Source organism: Argiope bruennichi, chromosome X1, assembly GCF_947563725.1.
Source record: "Argiope bruennichi chromosome X1, qqArgBrue1.1, whole genome shotgun sequence".
In the NCBI taxonomy this organism is placed as follows: Eukaryota; Metazoa; Arthropoda; class Arachnida; order Araneae; family Araneidae; genus Argiope; species Argiope bruennichi.
In genome coordinates, this window is record NC_079162.1 from 116,295,656 (window position 1) to 116,316,040 (window position 20,385).

The 20,385-nt window shown below is 28.6% G+C and overlaps 1 protein-coding gene across 2 annotated transcripts; it reads right to left on the reverse strand.

Moving 5' to 3' along the window:
* Positions 1-1,695: 1,695 nt before the first annotated feature.
* On the reverse strand, positions 1,696-18,707 carry LOC129958828 (zinc finger protein OZF-like). Of its 2 annotated transcripts, none has more exons than XM_056071527.1 (4): positions 17,927-18,707; positions 16,696-16,857; positions 9,895-10,039; positions 1,696-3,884 (listed from the first exon to the last, which is right to left on the reverse strand). In XM_056071527.1, exons 1-4 carry the CDS (start codon positions 18,088-18,090, stop codon positions 2,622-2,624), a joined length of 1,734 nt encoding a protein of 577 aa, XP_055927502.1. In that variant the 5' UTR covers positions 18,091-18,707; the 3' UTR covers positions 1,696-2,621. The 2 variants fall into 2 exon arrangements, with proteins under 2 accessions (XP_055927502.1, XP_055927503.1); XM_056071528.1 differs by having other exon boundaries at positions 16,696-16,801; positions 17,927-18,065.
* Positions 18,708-20,385: the final 1,678 nt, after the last annotated feature.

Sequence of the window (20,385 nt, forward strand, 5' to 3'; positions counted from 1 at the left end):
ATACACTGTAGAAATTAAAGAACTGTCACGAAAAGCTGATTTAGCAAAGGATTTTTCACTCGTAGCGAAGTGCAACAACATTCAAAGAAGTAGGATAGAAAAAAAAAATACTTTTATAAGATGTAGAATCTGAAATTGTCAATGTGAATTTTTTTTAAAAAAATGTATAATTGGCTGTAATAATAATGTTTCTCTACTTACCTACCTAATTAGTTGTAATTGTTACCTAATTAGTTCTTGTTTCTATGCTTATTATTTCCATTCATACAAATATTTATATGAATAGAAAATGTCTTATATAATCAATTTTTTTAACAAAAATAACGTTAAAATAAAAGCTGTATGTATTAGTTAATTTATCAATACAAAATAATACTGTCAGATTTTTGTCATTTTAATTTTAAAATTTGGACTGAGTATTTTAAAAATTAGGGAAGGGAAGCAGTCAGTTACTTTTTGTGCATACTTTTTTTTAAATTGTACACATAAAAAAGAAAAAATTATTAATGCGTAAAAATTATTTAACTATATTTTTTCCGATATCTTGTGAAAATTTTATAAACCCATTTTTGTCGAATTTACCAATTATTGAATCTTTAATGTTTGTAACATATATTGATTTTATTCAGTTTGCTCTTAATTCAAATTTTCAGAGTTTGTTTGTATTAATTATTGCTGAAGATAATGTTGCCAATTTAAATGAATGATGAGGCTGGATTCAACAGCCAAACATCGATTAAAATTTGAAAAGTTGTTTTTTAATCAAAGATTAAAATTTAAAAACAGATGTTTTTAAAAAAAATTTTTATAAAAACTATAAGACAAAAAAAAAAAAAATTCTTGAGTTTATGTATTCGTGCATGTACAAAAGTGCTTAATTTTTGCATCTATTTCACACTACGCATCCTGATGTAGGTTTAGAGAATAAGGCTATCAGCCATCTGATGTACTTAATATAGAAACGTCACATGTTAAGAGATCACTCCCAAAGACTCGTACTATAACTTCAAAGTATATGAATCGTAATATAATTACTGTACGGAGATTTCAAAGTATTAATAAGAAAATGCGTTTTTAGATTATAATTCCGACCGTTCCATGCATCAAATCAGATGAATATTATTTAATGAATTTTAAAATTCTATCTAGGACCATTTAAAAAATTTGCATTGCAACTGGTTTGCAATATCCAAAGGATCAACTTGATAAAATATATTCAAGATTTTTTAAACATAAAATATGGGCATTACAAACAGCCTTTTTCCATGACGGCGTATTAATTTTGTTAAATTCATCAATTGCGTTTCTAATATAAAATTTAAATACGCTCAGTTTAAGACCATAAACGATGCATTGAAAACATGTTTCATTATTCAATGAAGCTTAGTACATCTAAGCGAATGCGAAGTTTTAAAAAAAATCTTATTATTGTAAAGGAAAAGCAAAATATTCGAAAACAATTTAAAGCATCTTAAATTTTTATTAAAGAATTTATGGTGGGCGGAAAATAAACGACGAGGAATGAAAACAAATTGTTAAAATCAATTTCTGATACTTTTTTTTTTTTTTTTTTGCAGAACTGCTGCCTCTTTACCTACATACTTATCAAGCCATAGAAGTTCATCAATATAAAGCGACTTTATATTTATTACATTTTTTGAAAGAAGCAAGAAACTGATATCAATCAACATACTTTTTATTAATGGGGATACATTTTTATCATGGGCAACCAAACAGAATATTTAGAAACCAGATTTTAGTAAAAACTGATTAAAAAAGCTGCCCCTGCAATTCACTTTGAATTAAGACTGTAGATGGGTTTAAATAGCATGAGCAAAGTTAACTGAATAGTTAACTTTATTGGGGAAAGAAAGTTGCAGAAGCTATACAAAACTTATAAATGTTGCAGGCATGAACATTTCATTAGACAGTAAAGATCTACAAAAAAGAGCAGGTTATCTCCAGAATCAAACAGCTTAATGTACATAATGCCACTTAAATGTATAATACAAGAGAATATTGATTTGCTATTGGTTATAGCCAACTGTGACAGTGATATCTTAAGATTCTACATCTTCACTTCCTGAAATATTAAAAAAGGAATTCTACTTTTACAAATTTATTCAAATCATTAAAAACAAAATGAGAAAACACAGCTTTATTATTCCAAGAAGAGTAAATCTATAGGGAAAAAAAATAAGTGCATAAACAATTTATATGATTCAGATATCCAAACTATTAAAAAGAATTTCTTCAAATTTTGCCTATGTATGCTTTGAAGCATTTGAGTTTTAATGAAGGTTTTGTGACAAATAATTATTTATTTATTAAAAATTGTAACTGATATAATTATTTGCAGTACTCCCAAGTTCACTATTTTCATTCTCCAGAAAATTAACAAGTGAACATAGATAATAAGACATGGTGAAGCAAAAAGTTTCAAATAAGATTTAGTTGATAAAGTATCTAAGCAATGATCTGTTGAATTATTGGTTTTATATACCTGAATTTGATCGAAGTTCAATAAAAAACCAAGTCAAATAAAAGTGACTGGAATATTTCAAAAAATTGAGTCAGTTTTCAAAATAAATTTTAAAAATTACACTATAGCATTAAAAAACTCAAGCTATGAGTGCATCAATATTTTCTTCTTCAATTCTGTGGTATTCTAAAAGATGACTTCTTAAAACCATCGTAGAATTAAAAATACTTCGGCATAATTTACATTTAGATAAGATTTCATCAGAATTAGACAAGTTATATGAGAAAATATTATAATTTTGATTATTTAAAGACATGCAATTAAAATTTGTATTATTCATATTGGAAAGGCACCCAGATCTATTAGGCATTGGGCTAGGTTCAGTGGCATACATATTAAGCATAGGCACAGGTTGAGAATATTGCACGTTTGAATGTTGAGGATATAAAAACTGAGATACATAACTATCTTGAAGAAGTTGACATTTATCTTGGCATTTATCTATAGAACTGGGAAGACTACAGTCATACATAACAGCCTGATTATCAGACATATCAATATGAGTTGGAAGCATTTCGTCTGTAGGATGAGTCTCATTAAATTGAGGATGAGTTTCAATGTTTGTAGCAGAACATGTTAAACTAGTAGAAGGTATTATTTGTGGGCAGTTATGAATAACAGCATCTTGATTTTCATCAATCTTTTCACATTTTTTATCGATCTCATAATGACTTTTTAGTTCTTGCTTTTCCATAAAGTTTTTATCACATGGATCGCATTTTTGCAGTTTTTCATTTAAATGTCTTTTCATGTGTTTATGCATATTACACCAAGCGCGAAACGTTTTTTCACAATACTTACATTTGTGCCTTTTAACTCCGAGATGAAAATCAATGTGAACCCGATATCCACTTCTTGATTTAAAAGCCTTTCCACATTTATCACATTTAAATGGCTTGTTTTCACTATGTACAGACATGTGGGCTGTCATGGCACGTTTAACGCGAAAGAATTTACCACATTTATTGCACTGAAAAGGCATTTCTCCAGTATGTCTTCGTCGATGCCCGATTGCAGATGACAAATGTATAAATGCTTTATCACAAAAGTTACATTTGTATGGTTTCTCTCCAGAATGAATTCTGTAGTGGACAAGTAATGCTGCTTTAAATCGGTAGCTATTTCCACAGTATTCACACACAAACGGTTTTTCTTTTGTATGATTATAACTATGTCTTTTTAATTCCGGTTTAGTAACAAATTCTTTGCCACATTTATCACATTTGAAATCCTTTTTCGGATTGCCATGAACTCTTAACATGTGATTTTTTACTGAAGACTTATTACAATATTTTTTGCCACAAATATTGCATTTGTTAGGATTGTCCTCTCTATGAGAGACCTAAAATGAAAAACAGAAAAGACGATTAAAACAAATATTTAAAAAACATACTCAGAATTTCATTCTTAGAAAGTTATAATTTAACATATCATATTACTGGATACAAATGTAACTTTCTTTAAACTTTCCACCATTCCACTTTCTTTAAATTTCTCACCATTTTTTATTTAGCCTTTATCACTCCCATGTCCAGTCTGACTGTCATTGTACGGGATGCACCTTTTTTCAGATTCTTGTTGAATAATAATAATTATTATTAAAGCCGTATAACAGCAAAAACTTTCACAATAATTTGTAGAAATTATAATGAACTTACAAATATTTCTGAGATTTCTAAGCATAAGAGGAATCTTTATACTCGCATATGTATAATAATGCATCACATTACTTTTTGGAGTAATATGTAACAAAGATTTCAATACTAACTCAAAAATTACTCAACACTATGCAAGATTAAAACAGTATAGTAATGCAAAAAAGTTAACTTTATAAACTGAAATTAAACTCTAATGAAATTGCTATGGTACCGCTTAAGTGTAGAAATCAGTTAATATGCAGATTAGCTAACTAATCTGCACATTAACTAGGATGATCCGTTGAAGTGTGGAAAACTGTTTCATTTCTCACTTTACCCAGATAATCTGCGAATTACCTAGATAATTTTCACATTACCTACTAAGCACTCGCTAAAGTGGAAATAAGATCTTTGCTAGAACAACAGCAACGTTTCTGTACTTTTAAATTAAATGGTGTTTATTTATTTTTTTGATAACTAAAGAATCAAGTTAATACAATCGAACAATCCAAAAATTAGTTAAAAGAATAAAACATCAATCAATTTAAAAACTATAATACAAAGAATCAAATGGTTAAACATATTATTACAATAAAGAAAATGAATTTGCGAAACATATAAAATTATGCTTACTTATTAGTGCAATCTAAAGCTCGGCGGCACTTTGAATTGCATGGCAATTAGTTTTTGCGACAAGCACACATATTTATGGCGTATTTAGATTTACAATAACTTTTTTTTAAACCCTGTCCGGTCCCAATTGATTGTTTTATTGCCGTTTGACGTAAAGATATTTCTACAGCAGGGACATCTTTCGTAAAAAAAATCTCTCTTTGCGAACACTGAATTCAGATCTCTTATACAATTATTTTAAAATACCCGTTTTAGTACCAAGTTTATAAAACCCATCCTTATCACATTACCTAGTGAATAAAAACTTTTGAACTTTAACGATACGGAAGCAGCTAATGTGCACATTACCTATTTAAAATGCGGAAAACTTTTGATCCTCACTTTAAAGGAGCAAATCAGTTAATCTTCAGATTAGGTAGCTACTCTGCACATTAACGGCTTCCGAGCTTTAACTTTAACAGTTACACTAAATTATCCTTTTAGAATAGAAATTAAATAAAAAACATATTTAGTAAGCTTTCTTTTTTTAGCATTTTTTTTAACAGTAACTATTTTGTAAGAGTATCAAAATAAGAACGAATTTCAATATTGCTGATGGTGTTACGAATATAACATAAAATATAAATGGTATTAACATGGTCGTTTGAAAGTTTTTTTAAGATCGATTTCCAACACTAGACGTCAACTTATCCATAGCGACTTGTTCACATATTTTGCTACCTACGTTGCTATGGTAATAACGAACCTACGTTAGACGCATGCGTTTGAAAATATTTTTTAATACTACTTCTGATCATACATAATCAGCGACATAACAGACAACATGCGCATAATGTAACTTGAAATTGCATATGGATAATTTCATTCACACTTAAATACGCTTTCTATCTGAACTGTTGCAAACGTAATGTCCTATCTCAGAGGGGATATTATCAGGATGCTTGACAACAAACAGAAAGTCAAATCAACTTATTTAAGAAATGAAAGAGCGTCATTTATTGAGTATCATAATTGGGAGAAACAAATAATTTGGGATAAATCAGATTCATATTTGTCTAAAATCCAAAGCATATATTTTCCTAATACAAATTTCTTTCTTTTTATTTAATTTTTTTTCTGTTTTACAAAATTTACAAAATAATCTAAAATTGAAAAAGGTCTTAAATGTGCAAAAATTTATTGGGTTTAAATCTGAATATAAAACTTAATACATTATCTTATATGCAACATGAGAGTAAATTCTTCAATAATTTTCCGGGTTTTTTTTTTTTTTTCTTTTTTTTTAAATTTTTTTATTTGAACAATTCTTTCAAAGTTTCACCAAACGTTGATACTCTTAATTTTAAAAGATTCATTAACGACATGATACATGTCTAAATTGATCTCAAAAAATAATATCAGCAATGAAATAATTATAAACGTTTAAAAAAGATATTATGATAAATAAATTTAAATAATATAAAAGGAAGTATTAACTGCTTTTTTCTATAACTTTCAATATTTATAAAATATAGCTTTTATCTTATCATATTTCAATTGAAATTAATATCGACCGCCTTCGGTGACCAGTTGCTAGCCTAAAATTTGTATATTTAAAATAAATAGCAAAACTAAAGAATTAATCCCCGAGCCTCAAACAATGTAATGATTTCGCCAATTTTTATTTCATATTAAAATTAATGAAATCTAGATACATCATCAATGGCCCATTTTTCTTCACCACTGTCCATTTTCGAGAGAAATCTCAAAAACGCTATTTCAATATACATTCCCTATAAGTAAAAACTACAATAAAGTTGTTGTAGAAAATTTTTATTTCATAAGAAAGCTTTTGACCTTTATATATATATCTTATAATAGTGTGCTCCCTCTTCTCCATTTTCAAGAGATGTAACAGAACAGACTGAGCCCACAACTTCGACAACTGGGCCGATTTCTCTAATTCCGCCTTTTTGAAAGCAGAACTAACATATCAGAATGTTCCATCATTATTGTGCAATCTTAGTTAAAAATTGTGCTTTCTATTCTTTTAATAAGGTACATTTCATTAAAATATGTATTATACCATAAGTACAACATATTAATCATATCAATGACTATATTGATATGTTTACTATAGTCGCTGACGGCGGCAAGATTTAATAAGATCAATTTAATCATATTTACCAACTTTTATGAACTACATCTTACTACAACAAAAGAAAGTGTTATTTAAAATTATATGTGCACAATAATTATAGAATATTCTGATTGATTAGCTAAACATCAAAATGGCGAAACTGATTGAGTTGTTAAAGTTAGCTGTGGAAGTTTTATTTCGCAATATCTCTCAAAGTGAAGAGGAAGGATGTAGGTGTCCATTAATAATGTATCTATGGGTCCTGAGCATTCATATAAAGCAAAAATGTTCCAAATCGGTACAATGGTGATGGCTAGAGAATTCTGTCGAATCTTTTCCCTGTAGAAAATGTATAATAAAGTAGTATTTTTTCACTTTATCTGGAAAATAGGCAGCGTTGGAGGCCAGAGATCACCGATGATTATCCAAGTCATAAGCTTTCACACGAAATAAAATGTTTCAAAATCGGTTAATTGGTTGTGGCTGGATGACTAGTTGATGGTTTTTCTCATTACTTTAAATATACAAATTTATTATTTCTCTTGCAAGAATCCCCCCCCCCCAAAAAAAAAAATTATGCTTGAATATTTTTTTAAATTTTATTTCTGAGCATCAGAATTTTGCAAATCTTTCGAAAGCCACGGAGATGTTGATATTCTGTTTTCTTTTTCAGCTATTATATTCTATTAAAATGAGAATTTCTTGAATATTTGGCGTAGTTAGAAATTGATTTGGTGAATTGGCTGTGGCACAAAAGCCAGATTTGTCTATACTGCGTCAGATAAATTTCTTTAAACCATTGACAAAATGAAGTTGTGAAGAAGAACAACGACAGAATAACAATTAACTTTAAAAAATACAGTTTTGATGGCTATCTTTCAGTAAAGATACTTACGAAAAACAGTTCATAAAATAAGATTAATGAAAAGGCATATTTTGTTCTGTAGAGCCTCTTAAATAGGCTTCAACTGTACATATTTCTATAATTATATTAATTAATTAACACTACAATGATATAGTAGTGAAAAATCTGGTTATATCGTTAATCAAACCGTCGTTCTCATTATCACATCATTGCGCTTAGTACCCGATTTATTTCTTCATTTTAATAATTATTATATACACTGAAGTGCCAAAACATTATGACCATCCTCACATTTATCAATGAATTCGTCTGGATAACGAAAAGGGCACATGATTAAGTGGGAATGGTAAACTGCTACTGCAGAAGGTAAAGTAATCATTAACTCATCAGCTCTCTGAACAGTCGAATTAATCTCCTCAGGTTTTGAGAAAAGACAACACACATGAGGGGTATTCAAAAGTCTTCGACACAGTGTGGTTAGAAGGATTAATATATAAACTAATGAAATACAATACTTTCCACACACACACACACACACACACACACACACACACACACACACACACACACACACACACACACACACACACACACACACACACACACACATTTATTAAAATCACTGCATCATTTTTATTCAACCGAAAATTCACAATACACGTTAATGCCACTTTCCAAACTTCGCTCCATCAAAGCAGATGTCACACAAGGGGCAAAATTGTCCACCACCCTCTACGCTATTTATATTAATGATATTCCCCGTAAAGCGAACAAAAAATTCGCATCTTTTCATAAGATTCTTTCACATCTTTTCGTATTACTGGCCAAAAACAGATACACCAGATACGAAAATATACAAAATTTACTTTACAATAGATGGTCAAATTTAAAATTTGTTTTCTATTAACTGGACCATGCACATGCCGGATCAAAACATTTTTTATAGAACAAATAATATTGCCTGTTACTCGTCTAATATGAAGAAAAATATACAATAAATTAAAACATATCCACACTAAAGTTAATTTGTCTTGAGTAAATTTAAAGTGAATAAAATTCCTAGTGTTTAATTAAAAAGAAATATTTCTGCACTGAATTTCTAAGCATTAGACAATTTTCTACGAAAACCCACTGTTAAATTTATGAAAGAAATTAATACAGTATTGATAAAATATTCTTTAATTAATAACCAGCAAAGAGCAGCAAAGGCATTTTAGAATAAAAATAATCGGATATTTCTAAAACAGAAAACATGTTTCGCAGAACAAGTGGCAAGGAGACACCGTTACGTCACAAGCTAGATTGACCTGTATCATCTTTATGGAGAGCTTGTTTAAAGAGAATCCTTATATTTATATGGAAAAGTGTTGGCTGAATATTGTTTTCGAAGAGACTCTGAGGGATTTGAGGAAAAGCCTGTGGAGCTTTAAATAATGAGTTTGTCTCTGGACAAGATTTTGTGGCTGGAGGTGGATAGCAACAACATCGATGAGCTAGTGGAAGAACGTAGCTAAAACTACCGAAGAACTACGTCACAGCAAAATGCTTCGGAGGAGATTTGGTCACAAAAAGAAAAAAATATTAGTTGCAAAACAGCAACAAACTTTTAATGTATTAAGGGAGAAGCTGAAAGCATGGGCAATTATTGTGCCGTATATTGAGAAACATCACCTTGATAAGGCAGTAGCTATGCGCACTACAAATTTATTTAAGTGTCTTACTTTCAAGAAATTTTGAAGCATAGTCAAAAACAAATGTCTTTAAACAATTTTCTTGCAAAAAAAAAAAAAAAAAAAAAAAAAATCATGCGTTGTAAATAATAAATTTCATTATTATAAGTTGTTTTCAGTATTTCTTTTCGGAATAGAAAGCATTGTCCAATTTAACATGGAATAATATGGAAAAAATTGTTTCTCTTAACTACTATTTCGTATTGCGAGTAAGATGTTGGAAAAAATTATGTTCGTTAGGCGAAGTCCCATTGTATTATAAATTATCTCCAATTCTACAAATATAAAATAATTTTAAATTTTACAAAGTTCTCAAAATATCCCAAGACATTTTCCGATTTAAAAAAAAAAAATGAATTTCAACTTACCATGTGACTTCTGAGCGAATAACGCCAAGCAAACTTTTTACCGCATATTTCACATTGAAGATGCTTGTCTCCTGTATGACGACTAAGATGTTCCTTCAGTCGTTGAGAACTAGATGCTACATGCTCACAAATGACGCATGTGAAACTATATAAGAAAATATAAAATATTATGAATTAAAAGAAATTGGGCGATTGGCAATAATTTACAAGATTTTAACTATTTGCTGAACATAGATTTACTTAAAACTGAAAGAAATTAGTTTATAAAAAAGAAAAAGTCAAAACGCATACAAAAAATTATATAGTTGCTATTATAACCATCTTTAACTAAATGTTTTCAAACTACATGGAAAGGGCATTAGATTAATCATGATTAGCTCAGATCTTATGCAAACAAACTCCAGCAGCAATGCAATTTTAACTCTTCTATGCATACGAGTTCCTGAATAATAAAAGTAATATGAAATAAGGCAATTTAAAAACAGCGCTAAGTAAATACAAAATTGCTTTATCTTTATAAATATCATATCTAAGAATAAATAAATGGATGAAAGATACATAGCAAATATTATCCAATTAGCACTGTCCAAATTACCATACTTGGGATTGTGAGCCTTAAAAAGTATAACTAATTAGCAAATCCCAAGATGAAGAATGATATTTTCTACCTTTGAACTGAGCATTGACTGGGCAGAGATTGAATCGGGTTTAGCTAAGAGCTAATCGATGCCCTTTGTTTCTTGATCACTCCCATGACTTGGCTTCATTGTTGCTTTGTTTTCTTTCACTTTTTCTTATTCCTTATTTTTTGGCTTCAGTTTTTATTTTATGTTACCCTGGCACAGTGGCATAACATGGCGGGGAGCAGCAAAATTTCACAATAAATATCTTGCAATCTAAACTAAAAATTAACTCTTGTAATCTAAACTGGAACAATTGTAGAAATTTGTAAGAAACTTCACTAACAGTGGAATTTGGTGGTTAAGGTTGCCTATCAAACTTTGACTATATTACTAGATTCAGACGACATTGAATGTAATCTAGACTACGCATCTACTGAAATTGATGAACAGGATTCCAAGCTTGAACGAGTTCGACTAAGTGCTTCCATACCTTCCATAGGTAAAGAAAATAAATTAATTAATGTGGATCCACTTAGATTATTAAAATTTATTGTGAAACCCAAGGTGATCAATACTCTGTCCAACATTATAATAATCCTCCGAATACTCCTCATAATTGCTATAAGCAATGCCAGCTTTTAGAGAAGCTTTCTAAAACTGCTGATCAAAAATTATTTAAGATCAACTACAAGGACTTTAAAGCTAACCAATCTGGTTATCTTGTTAATTGAGCAAGATGTATAAAAGACATTGTTCTTAAAAAATGTAGATAAACACAATGAGCAATAAAACTTCTATTTTAGTTAGAAAGAAATTTTATTTTGTTAGTTTTTCAAAAAAAAAAAAAAAAAAAATGTACTGTAACAGTATCATTCTAGTTCTAACAGGACGTTGATTATTGTTTGATATTCGATTCGCTATTATTCATTATGTGTTCTTTATTCTATGCAATAATAACTTAGTCTTGACGACGCACATCATAAATATGAATATAAAAAAGTGGCCTACATGCAAGAACATTCGTAACAAATATGTTTATTACACGGGGTGTGTTTGAGCTAATCTGCCAAAAGAAAGAGGGTGACAGAAGAGATCATATGGATCATAAAATACTACGGTGACTATGCTATATGTGATCCCATTTGTAAGTTATGGCGGAAGAAATGAATATTCTATCAGGCAGGTAAAACTTATAATTAAAAAACATTTCTGACAAACCTACATGTAAAATAAGCAGAGCAGGGAAAATCCTATAAAATGGCACAATCTTCATAAGCTACCTGGTTTTAAAACTGAACTACAAGCGCCGAAACCTTGGCGAAATATACAAATGAATTTTCACTAAAATCTTTAATCCTGAATACCGCAAATACCATTCTAACTACAATCTGTCACATTTACAAAAGCTGATCCATTCCATTAGTTTTCGAATCAGATTATAATAAACTATATCAATGTTCTAATTCAGGAGAAATTTAGTCTTTCGTTTGCAATAAATCCTAGAATTTGTTTTTCGAAATAGGCATTTGTTGAAAAGTGGGCAAATGAAAGGTTTGTGGAATAAATGGAATATTTGTTATTCCGCAAATATGAATTCTTTCGGATATGAAGACATCTGTCGGTTTGTTTCCATTGTGTTTAATGCTTAATAAAAATGCTATATATTTTTTTTTATTTGGCTTTAAAATTTTCTTTCTTGGCCTTAAATAAAACAGCAGACTTAAGATGAGCGGGAAATTAAAATCAGAGGTGAAACAACCCACACGAATTTTCTTTTTTGACGAATGCCGATTTCCGTAATTGATATACTGCAAATGAAAAACTAAATTTATCCTGAACTTGAACGCTGATATTATTTATTATAGGCTCATTTGAAAGCTGAGAGAATGGAAAAGTTATTAATAGATTTGACTTATTGTGGTTAAAAGGATAGTTGCAGCATTTAATATTAAAGATTGTGGCGACAATTAGCGTTTGCATTCAGCCAAAATTTAGGCACTTGGTCCAAAATCGTCTTTAAATCCAGATGTCCTGATGAAAATGGGTCATCTTATTGGATTTTCTCTACTTCTTTCAAAATATTAGCTTATTTTAAGTGTAGGTCTATCAGAAAGGTTTTAAATTAAGATCTTTTCCATATTCATTTTTATCTGCTATAAATTGCAAACAGTCAGAAATAGGGCAGGTTTGTCATAGTGTCTTATGATTCACATGGACCATTCTGTTATCGGCTTCCATTTTTCAGATTAGAACAAACTCACCTTGTATTATAAAACATACATACATGACTTCTTTATTTGTATAATGTGCAATGCACAATAGGATCTTTTTTTCTCTTTGTTGAAATGGTAATTAAAATTTCGATAAATTGTGGAGCCTTTTGGATTTAAATATTATAAGGATTTGGCGGATTTGACCAATGCCCTAGGCAGCTGAAACTCACACTACACCACTGCCCTGAAATAAGTACATCTAGTTTCATATATTATTTTCATATATTCTTTCGTTAGAAGTCATTCTTTAAAAAAAGTCAAAAAGTCAAGATTTTTTTAAACACAATTCAGATAATTACAATAAAAATATGTAAGGCTACTTAAGAGGTAAAGCTGTTTTGGAATTCATTTCTTTTGACAAATACTTTTGCAGGAGAAATACTACTCATTTCTGATCTGATGAAACAATCTTTCACTAGATGATTATTTCATATGAATAATACATATAATAATTGAAAAATATGTGAATAATACATTTTTCAAATATCTGTTTTTTCCATGCAACACTTTCAAATAAAATATTTATTTATAATTTTAAAAAAAAGGGGGGGACATTCCTTCAAATATTTTAAGAAAGAAAATGTTTCAAATATTACTATTCTTTAAAATCAGTGGTCAATCCAAGTGGGTTATGACATGTGCAAGATTACAAAACTCTGTACCACTGACTGACATTTCATAATGAAAACGTATTTGCCTTTTTTTTTTGTTTTGATTCATATATTTGAATATTATCAAACAATATAAGAACATTTCACATCCATCAATTCAATGCAAATTATGTGCTTTGAATCTTGCAACCAGATTTGAAAAAAAAAAAAAAAAACATTGTTTGAAATCCAGCATTAGTCAAGAATGATTTTCCTAATAATAATATTTGTTAGAAAAAAATGAGGGGAGAATGCAAATTCTATGAATTATAAATACAATTTTAATACTTTGTGAAATGTAATTGTCCAGTTTCTTATCAGCTTCATTACATTCACTTAGTAGTTGCATTAATTATAAATAACCAGCATCTGTTTAATTATAATTATATGTAAATCTAAATGCCATGCAGTAATGAGTCAAAATAAATAAAAGGTACATTTTCACAAAGTAATGCAAGCAAAAAAAATTACTTAAAATAAATCCTTAACCTACTTGTTAAAAATGCACTGAAATTTCAAAATAAATTGACCAGTTTATTAAAAGATTGGCCTCATAATGCAAACTGCTTAGGTCTGTAAATTCCTAAATCCACCATGGTTTACAATATTAATAAAGTTGTAATGATGAACAGGAAGATATTTAAAATGAGTATTTGATGAATATAAAATATTTAAAAATAAAATTCCATTCTTCCATCTAAACATAAATAAAATTAAGTGTCTGTTTGTTTGAACTTTATACAGTTCCCAACTCTTTGACAAATTCCAAAAAATATGACACCCATGTTCCTTAGCCCTTGAAAGGATTGATTGTAGAAGGTACAATATTTTGAAAGCTTTTCCATTATAACTTTAGGAGACATCATCACACAAAAATTATTTTTGCATTTTATCTTAAAATTCAAAAAGTTAGCTTTTAGTAACACATTCAATTTTCATATAATTATTCACTGATATTTAATCCATTTTTCAAATTTAATTTTCTAACAATTCCTTTCTTTTTGAGTAAATATAGACTTTTTCTTGTTTGATCACACCTATCACTCACACACTTTTGTAAATGCTGTCTTCAGATGTTTTCATCTTTACTTTTATTATGTAGAATAAGCACCTTTTATACATGTACCATAATTTATCCTAATTCACTGCCTTTAAAAAAATTTTTAAATCTATTTTAGTGTTTCTTTTACTGTATGTCTCATATTTTTGTACTTTTAAATTTATGACACACTTTGCTAACATGTCATGTGTCTTTTTAATTCTAGCTTCTTAACACAAGTTTGATGTAGCAAGCGTAATATTGTGCTTACTGTAAATACCCTTTTATGTTTCATTTAATTTTGTTATTCATTTATTTAATTTCATTGGCCACATGTTTGTAAAAAATTATAGAATTTTGTATAGCTATTTATATAATTACTATTTGTTTTACTAGCAATTTCACTTAATTAGATTTACTTTCCAACTATAAATCTGTAAATGTTTAAAATGTATATTTAATTGTTATATACAACTGTTATATTTTCAATTGTATTGGCTTCAACGTTATAATTTTTAAAGCATATCAACAACAGCATATCATTTCTCTTTAGCTTTTCCTTTTCCGACAACAATTTTTAAAAAATCTTTTTTTAGCTTTATAGTATCTAGAAATCACTTTTTTTTTTTCAGTTAATCATTACTATTCTAACATTAAATTTAATTTTGTCTCCAACATCTAATTTTTGTGTGTCAGTATGCACGTTGAAAAGACGAAGGGAAAATGTCATCTTAGACATTTAAAAAATTATTCATCTCAAAAGTATATGTCCAATATAGTTCATGTAACAACCATTATAAGCTATATATTTCCCATAATTCTCTTAAATGTGCCATTCAAATTATAACTTCATTTTGCTTTACCAATAATGTTTAATATGAGCTATAGGACAATCTTTTGAAATTACCAATATCAACCAAGAAACTCGCTCTTTTCCCATTGCCAATTTTATGTTGCACATTCTAGAATGGAAACTCCAGACAATCTATTATATGCATGCATACACCAAATGACAAAATTTTAAAATATTATATATAGGAAAGATTTAGAGTAGTAATTAATAGGAGTGAGGATTCAGAAACCTCTTAAGGGTTGGAAATAAGAATCCAAAAACTGTAAGTAAAAAACTTTTCATGCATATTTCAAAATAAGATTTATTTTTCCTTTCATACATATAGAATCAATGAAAGTGGACAGAGCTGCAGTTACAATGACTAGTATCTAATGTAAGATAATCTGAAAGCTTTTGCTTGCTCCACTCTTTACCCCCTCTGCTGGATCCAAGAGGATAGTTTTCATTTTGTTAGATTCATAAGACACTCAGCACTATTTTAAACATTAACTATAAACTAAAAAATTATCTAAATTAAACTATCTGCATTTATTCATTGAGTGAACTATCAAGGTAGGTCAAAATTTCAAAGTTAAATCTATAAAAATGTACTAAAGAAGTACACCAAGATAATAATTGATATATTAAAAGTGTATTTCAATTTGAAGTCTATGCTAATTAAAATAACTGGTTGCTAATATATTCTGAGGAGTTTTTTCTACAAACATTCAATGCTCACACAATGAACATTAGATTAACTTGTTCAAAAAATGATGCAAATTGAGAAACTTCATACTTCATGACATATTTTAATGAGGATAAAAATTATACACTTGCTGTTTCAGAATAAAAATTTAAAATAATAATTTAAAAAAAGAGCAAAAATTTAATTTTTTTTTTTAACAAGTTGTTCAGTCTTCAAATCAATCTACTTAGAGTTCGTTTCCTTTAAATGACTATCTTGAAGCTTTCACTTGATTAGCCTTGCATCAAGAACGTCTTTAAAATAACAAAAGAGCATTTGGGATTTAATATTACATTTCATTAAAATTACGATTTTCTTGTTTATCCATTGTTCACTGGCATAGCATATACTAGTCTACTGCCTTGTTATACAAGTTAGCTTTGTTGCTATAGAGATACTTTATTTATTTATTTATTTTACAATCTTTTTAATAAAGGATATGAATGAATCTCGAAAATTACTTTAACCAATATAAGCTAATAAGGATCTTGCTAGATAAAATATACTGCTAAACAAAAATAAAGTCAAACTTGAAACCAAACATATTCTCTGATGAATTGGCCCTCTTTACATACACATATTAATGTCTTAAACTGACTATAACATAACAAAAAATTTAGAAAAAAAGTTACAAATTACCCTTTACTCTTATTCTGAGATGGCTGATTAGAATCAACAGATGAAATATTTGCAAAACTTGGATCATCACAAGACTCACTATCATCCAAATCAAGGTTGTCTACATCTTGTATAGAAAAACCAGGAGTTAATTGTATATCATCTAATGTTGGAACATCAATACTGGAATAAATATTTTACCAAAATATTAAATTATTATAAATAACAAACATAATCAACAGACATGATGATTTTCAAATAAAGACATATAGATGTATAAGAATAACATTTTATTTCTAATAATTTCATATTCATATACATAATAATTTCATATTCATATACATAATAATTTCATATTCATATACATAATAATTTCATATTCTATCATTGTTTTAGTTGATTTCTAGATAATAATTAATTTTGGATGGATTTAGCACACTATTTCAGAAAGGCATTCCAGTTAAATTTTCAGTTATAAATTGCCAAAACATTTTATTTGCCGATTTGTTTGATCGCATTTATCATATACATCTAAAATTTTCTTGAAAATATATAATTAGTGAAATTTTATATCTTATGCAAACTGCAATAGAAATGATCAAATTAATAAGATACAAAAAAAAATCTAGTCAGCATTACTTATTCTGAATTTTTAACCAACCACCATTAGAAATCTTGCGGCATAATAATTAGCATCACAAATGTTACGACATAACAAAGGCAGATCAATAGTAATGTAGAATTGGATAATACAAAGACAGTGCACTAAACTAATAACTATTTTAAATTAGAAACTAAAACATGACAAAGTTTTCTTCCAGTAAAAACATTAATTAATTTTCAATTTTTCATCAGATTTTAACTGTTTGAAATGAAATAATGGTCAATTATCACAATAATTACAATGTATGTAGAGGTATCAAATTTCAATTCAGTAAAAGGAAAATTAGATAGTTTTTAACACTTAAATTTTTCTTATACATCTTTGGCTATATAAGTTAATAATTTTCATAACACTTATTAAATAATTTATTTAAACAATTGATAAACTCAATACTTTTTTATTTATAATTAAAATCAATTTTTGTGATATTTTTTTAGTATATGCTTTTGATAAATTTAATTTTTATTGCTGATTTTGTACTATATTTTGATGCAACAACATATAACTTAAAATTCTAATTATTCTTGTTTAAACAAGGACTTAGTTAACACATATAACAAATATATTATTTTTACCATAAATACTTACTCTTTAGTTTTAGACTTTGCTTTTCTTCGACGCAATCTGCTTGAAGCATTTTTGGCATTATTTTCAGATTCTAGATCAGAATTCAATAACTTTTTTGCCATTTCATAAAGACCTCGCTTCAGTCTGAGCTGATTATCCTTTTGATCAAGCAAAACTTGAGCCATAATGTTAAATTAACAAAGAAGATACTACAAACCAAACATTCAATGGATTTTAAAAGATTTGGAAAAGTGGATTTAAGATTGACTTTACTTCTTTGCACAATAAAACAAACAGAAATATTTGATTTTTATATAAAAAAATTAATTGTTTTTTCAAATGATGACAATTCAGTATTTATCATTTTATGTGAAAATGCATTTGTTGAAAATGTTGAAGTAGAGAAAACATAATCACGAAAATTCAATTTATTAATTTTATAAGAAACATTCCTGGCTATCACATACAAGATATTATTTAAATGCAAAAAGTGACGTGAGACATCAAATTCCAGCAGATTTTAAAGCATGATTTCTTCACTAAAAAAATATTAAAAAATAAAGGAAAGAACCCTTCATACTCTTTCTTATTACGTGCTAAATTCACAATAGATTCATGCAAATGTGTGAGAGATATGTCCCGATAGCAAGAAAAGTAAGAAAAACACACAAAAATAAAAAGACGCGCTTTGCATCAATTGCACTTAAAAAATGTCAATATTTCAGATAGCAGACAACCGCTTTAACAATTGCTTTCATTTACAGCACATGCGCACTACGCACAAGAGATGGAGCAGGGGGTTGTGGCAGAAGTCGGTTGAGTTTCCGAAAAAAAATATATATACGCATTAGTCTTTCCAACAACTTTAATTCGGTTGATATGGCTTGTTTGCGCCCAACGAATCATTTTTGATGACAGCTTGTATGAATTTTGTAAGTCCTGTTTGAATTTGAACTTTTAAAATCAGTCCTCATGAAAAGTTTTACTGGCATTTATAAATTGCCTTATATCGCAAATGAAATATACTGCTGAATGCACAAGAACTTATTTGAATTAAAATTAAGCATTTTCAAATTACAGCTGAAGATAATTTTCAATTTTTTTATAAGAACTAGCTAAGACTAAACTCAGCTCTTAAATACTTTCCTAAGCGATATAACGTTCTCGAATCCTGAAAAAAAAAAAATTTGCCCTCATCCCTTACTTGAAATTAACTCTTCAATAGTAACAAAAATATGTCCATTTCGAAATAACAGACAAGCTTCACATTACCAGCCAAACAAGATGCAAAGAAGTGACTCCCTTAATTGATGTTTTGCAGAATTAATGCCGAGGAGATAACGTGACGTCATGTGCTGGATATGAGCGCTTTTGGAAAGAGTAATAATTTGCAATTTCTCTGTCTTTGAAATTATTAATTAATCTGTTTTTTGTTTATTTGTTTTACTTCCGTGCTTTCGTTAAATCTTAATTCTCCTACGTTTCATTTGGATTATTTCATTCATTCATTTCATTTTTAAAGAAGTGTGTGTGTGTGTGGAGGGGGGGGGGGGCGGGTTCTGTGAACAAGGCTCCGATGCACATAGAGCTGCTGATGCAGAATATTTGTTTTCGGTATTGCACTGCGATATATGTTGAATATATTTTTGAGGTCCCTCAACTTTCATTCATTCCATATTTATATTTATTAAAGTGGTGTATTTTATATAATCGTTTGGAAAAAAAATATTCTTCCACAATGGAATTGGAGCAATACGGTAAGTTTGATTTAATATATCATTATAGATTTGGATCATATTCGACTGAAAATATTTCATGGAATTAGCTCACTGAGTTGTAAATAAGAAATTAAATTGAACATATTTTCTATAAATTCATATATACAAATTAAAAGCCATATTCACTATTTTATTAAGTATATTTGCAATTTCGCTGCCTTCATTTAAATTGAAAGTAATTTTTTTTCAATTTTTAATATTTCTTTATTATTTAAAATAAAGAAAAATGCCTTAATTATAATATTTAATTTCCATTTGTTTTTTCACAATGATTGCGATGTCAGATTACTGAATGATTTTCATAGATTTAATGAATGTAATTTGATAATCCCAAAGAAAATAAGGTATTAAATCCATGAAATTGTAGTGAATAGCTTATAAGCCAGTTAACAGCGACGCTGCACGAGCAATTGCTTTTGTGTTGTGGTCATGTTACTGGGCTTCGAACCACAAGGTCCCAGGTTCTATCCTCACTCATCGCCGGAAACTTTATTAGAAATAAAAGCATCAGAATCAGAAAAAATAATCTACTTCAACTGAAGCCATAGGTTTAATCAAGAAAATATATAAAGACCCGAAAGTGCTACCATTAGCATGACTGAAATAATTTTGAAGAATTTGTTGATTCTCTCCATAACGGATTCATCAGTAGAGGGATAATTTTTTATCTTGAAAAGCGTAAAAAATTATTACAAAAGTTCA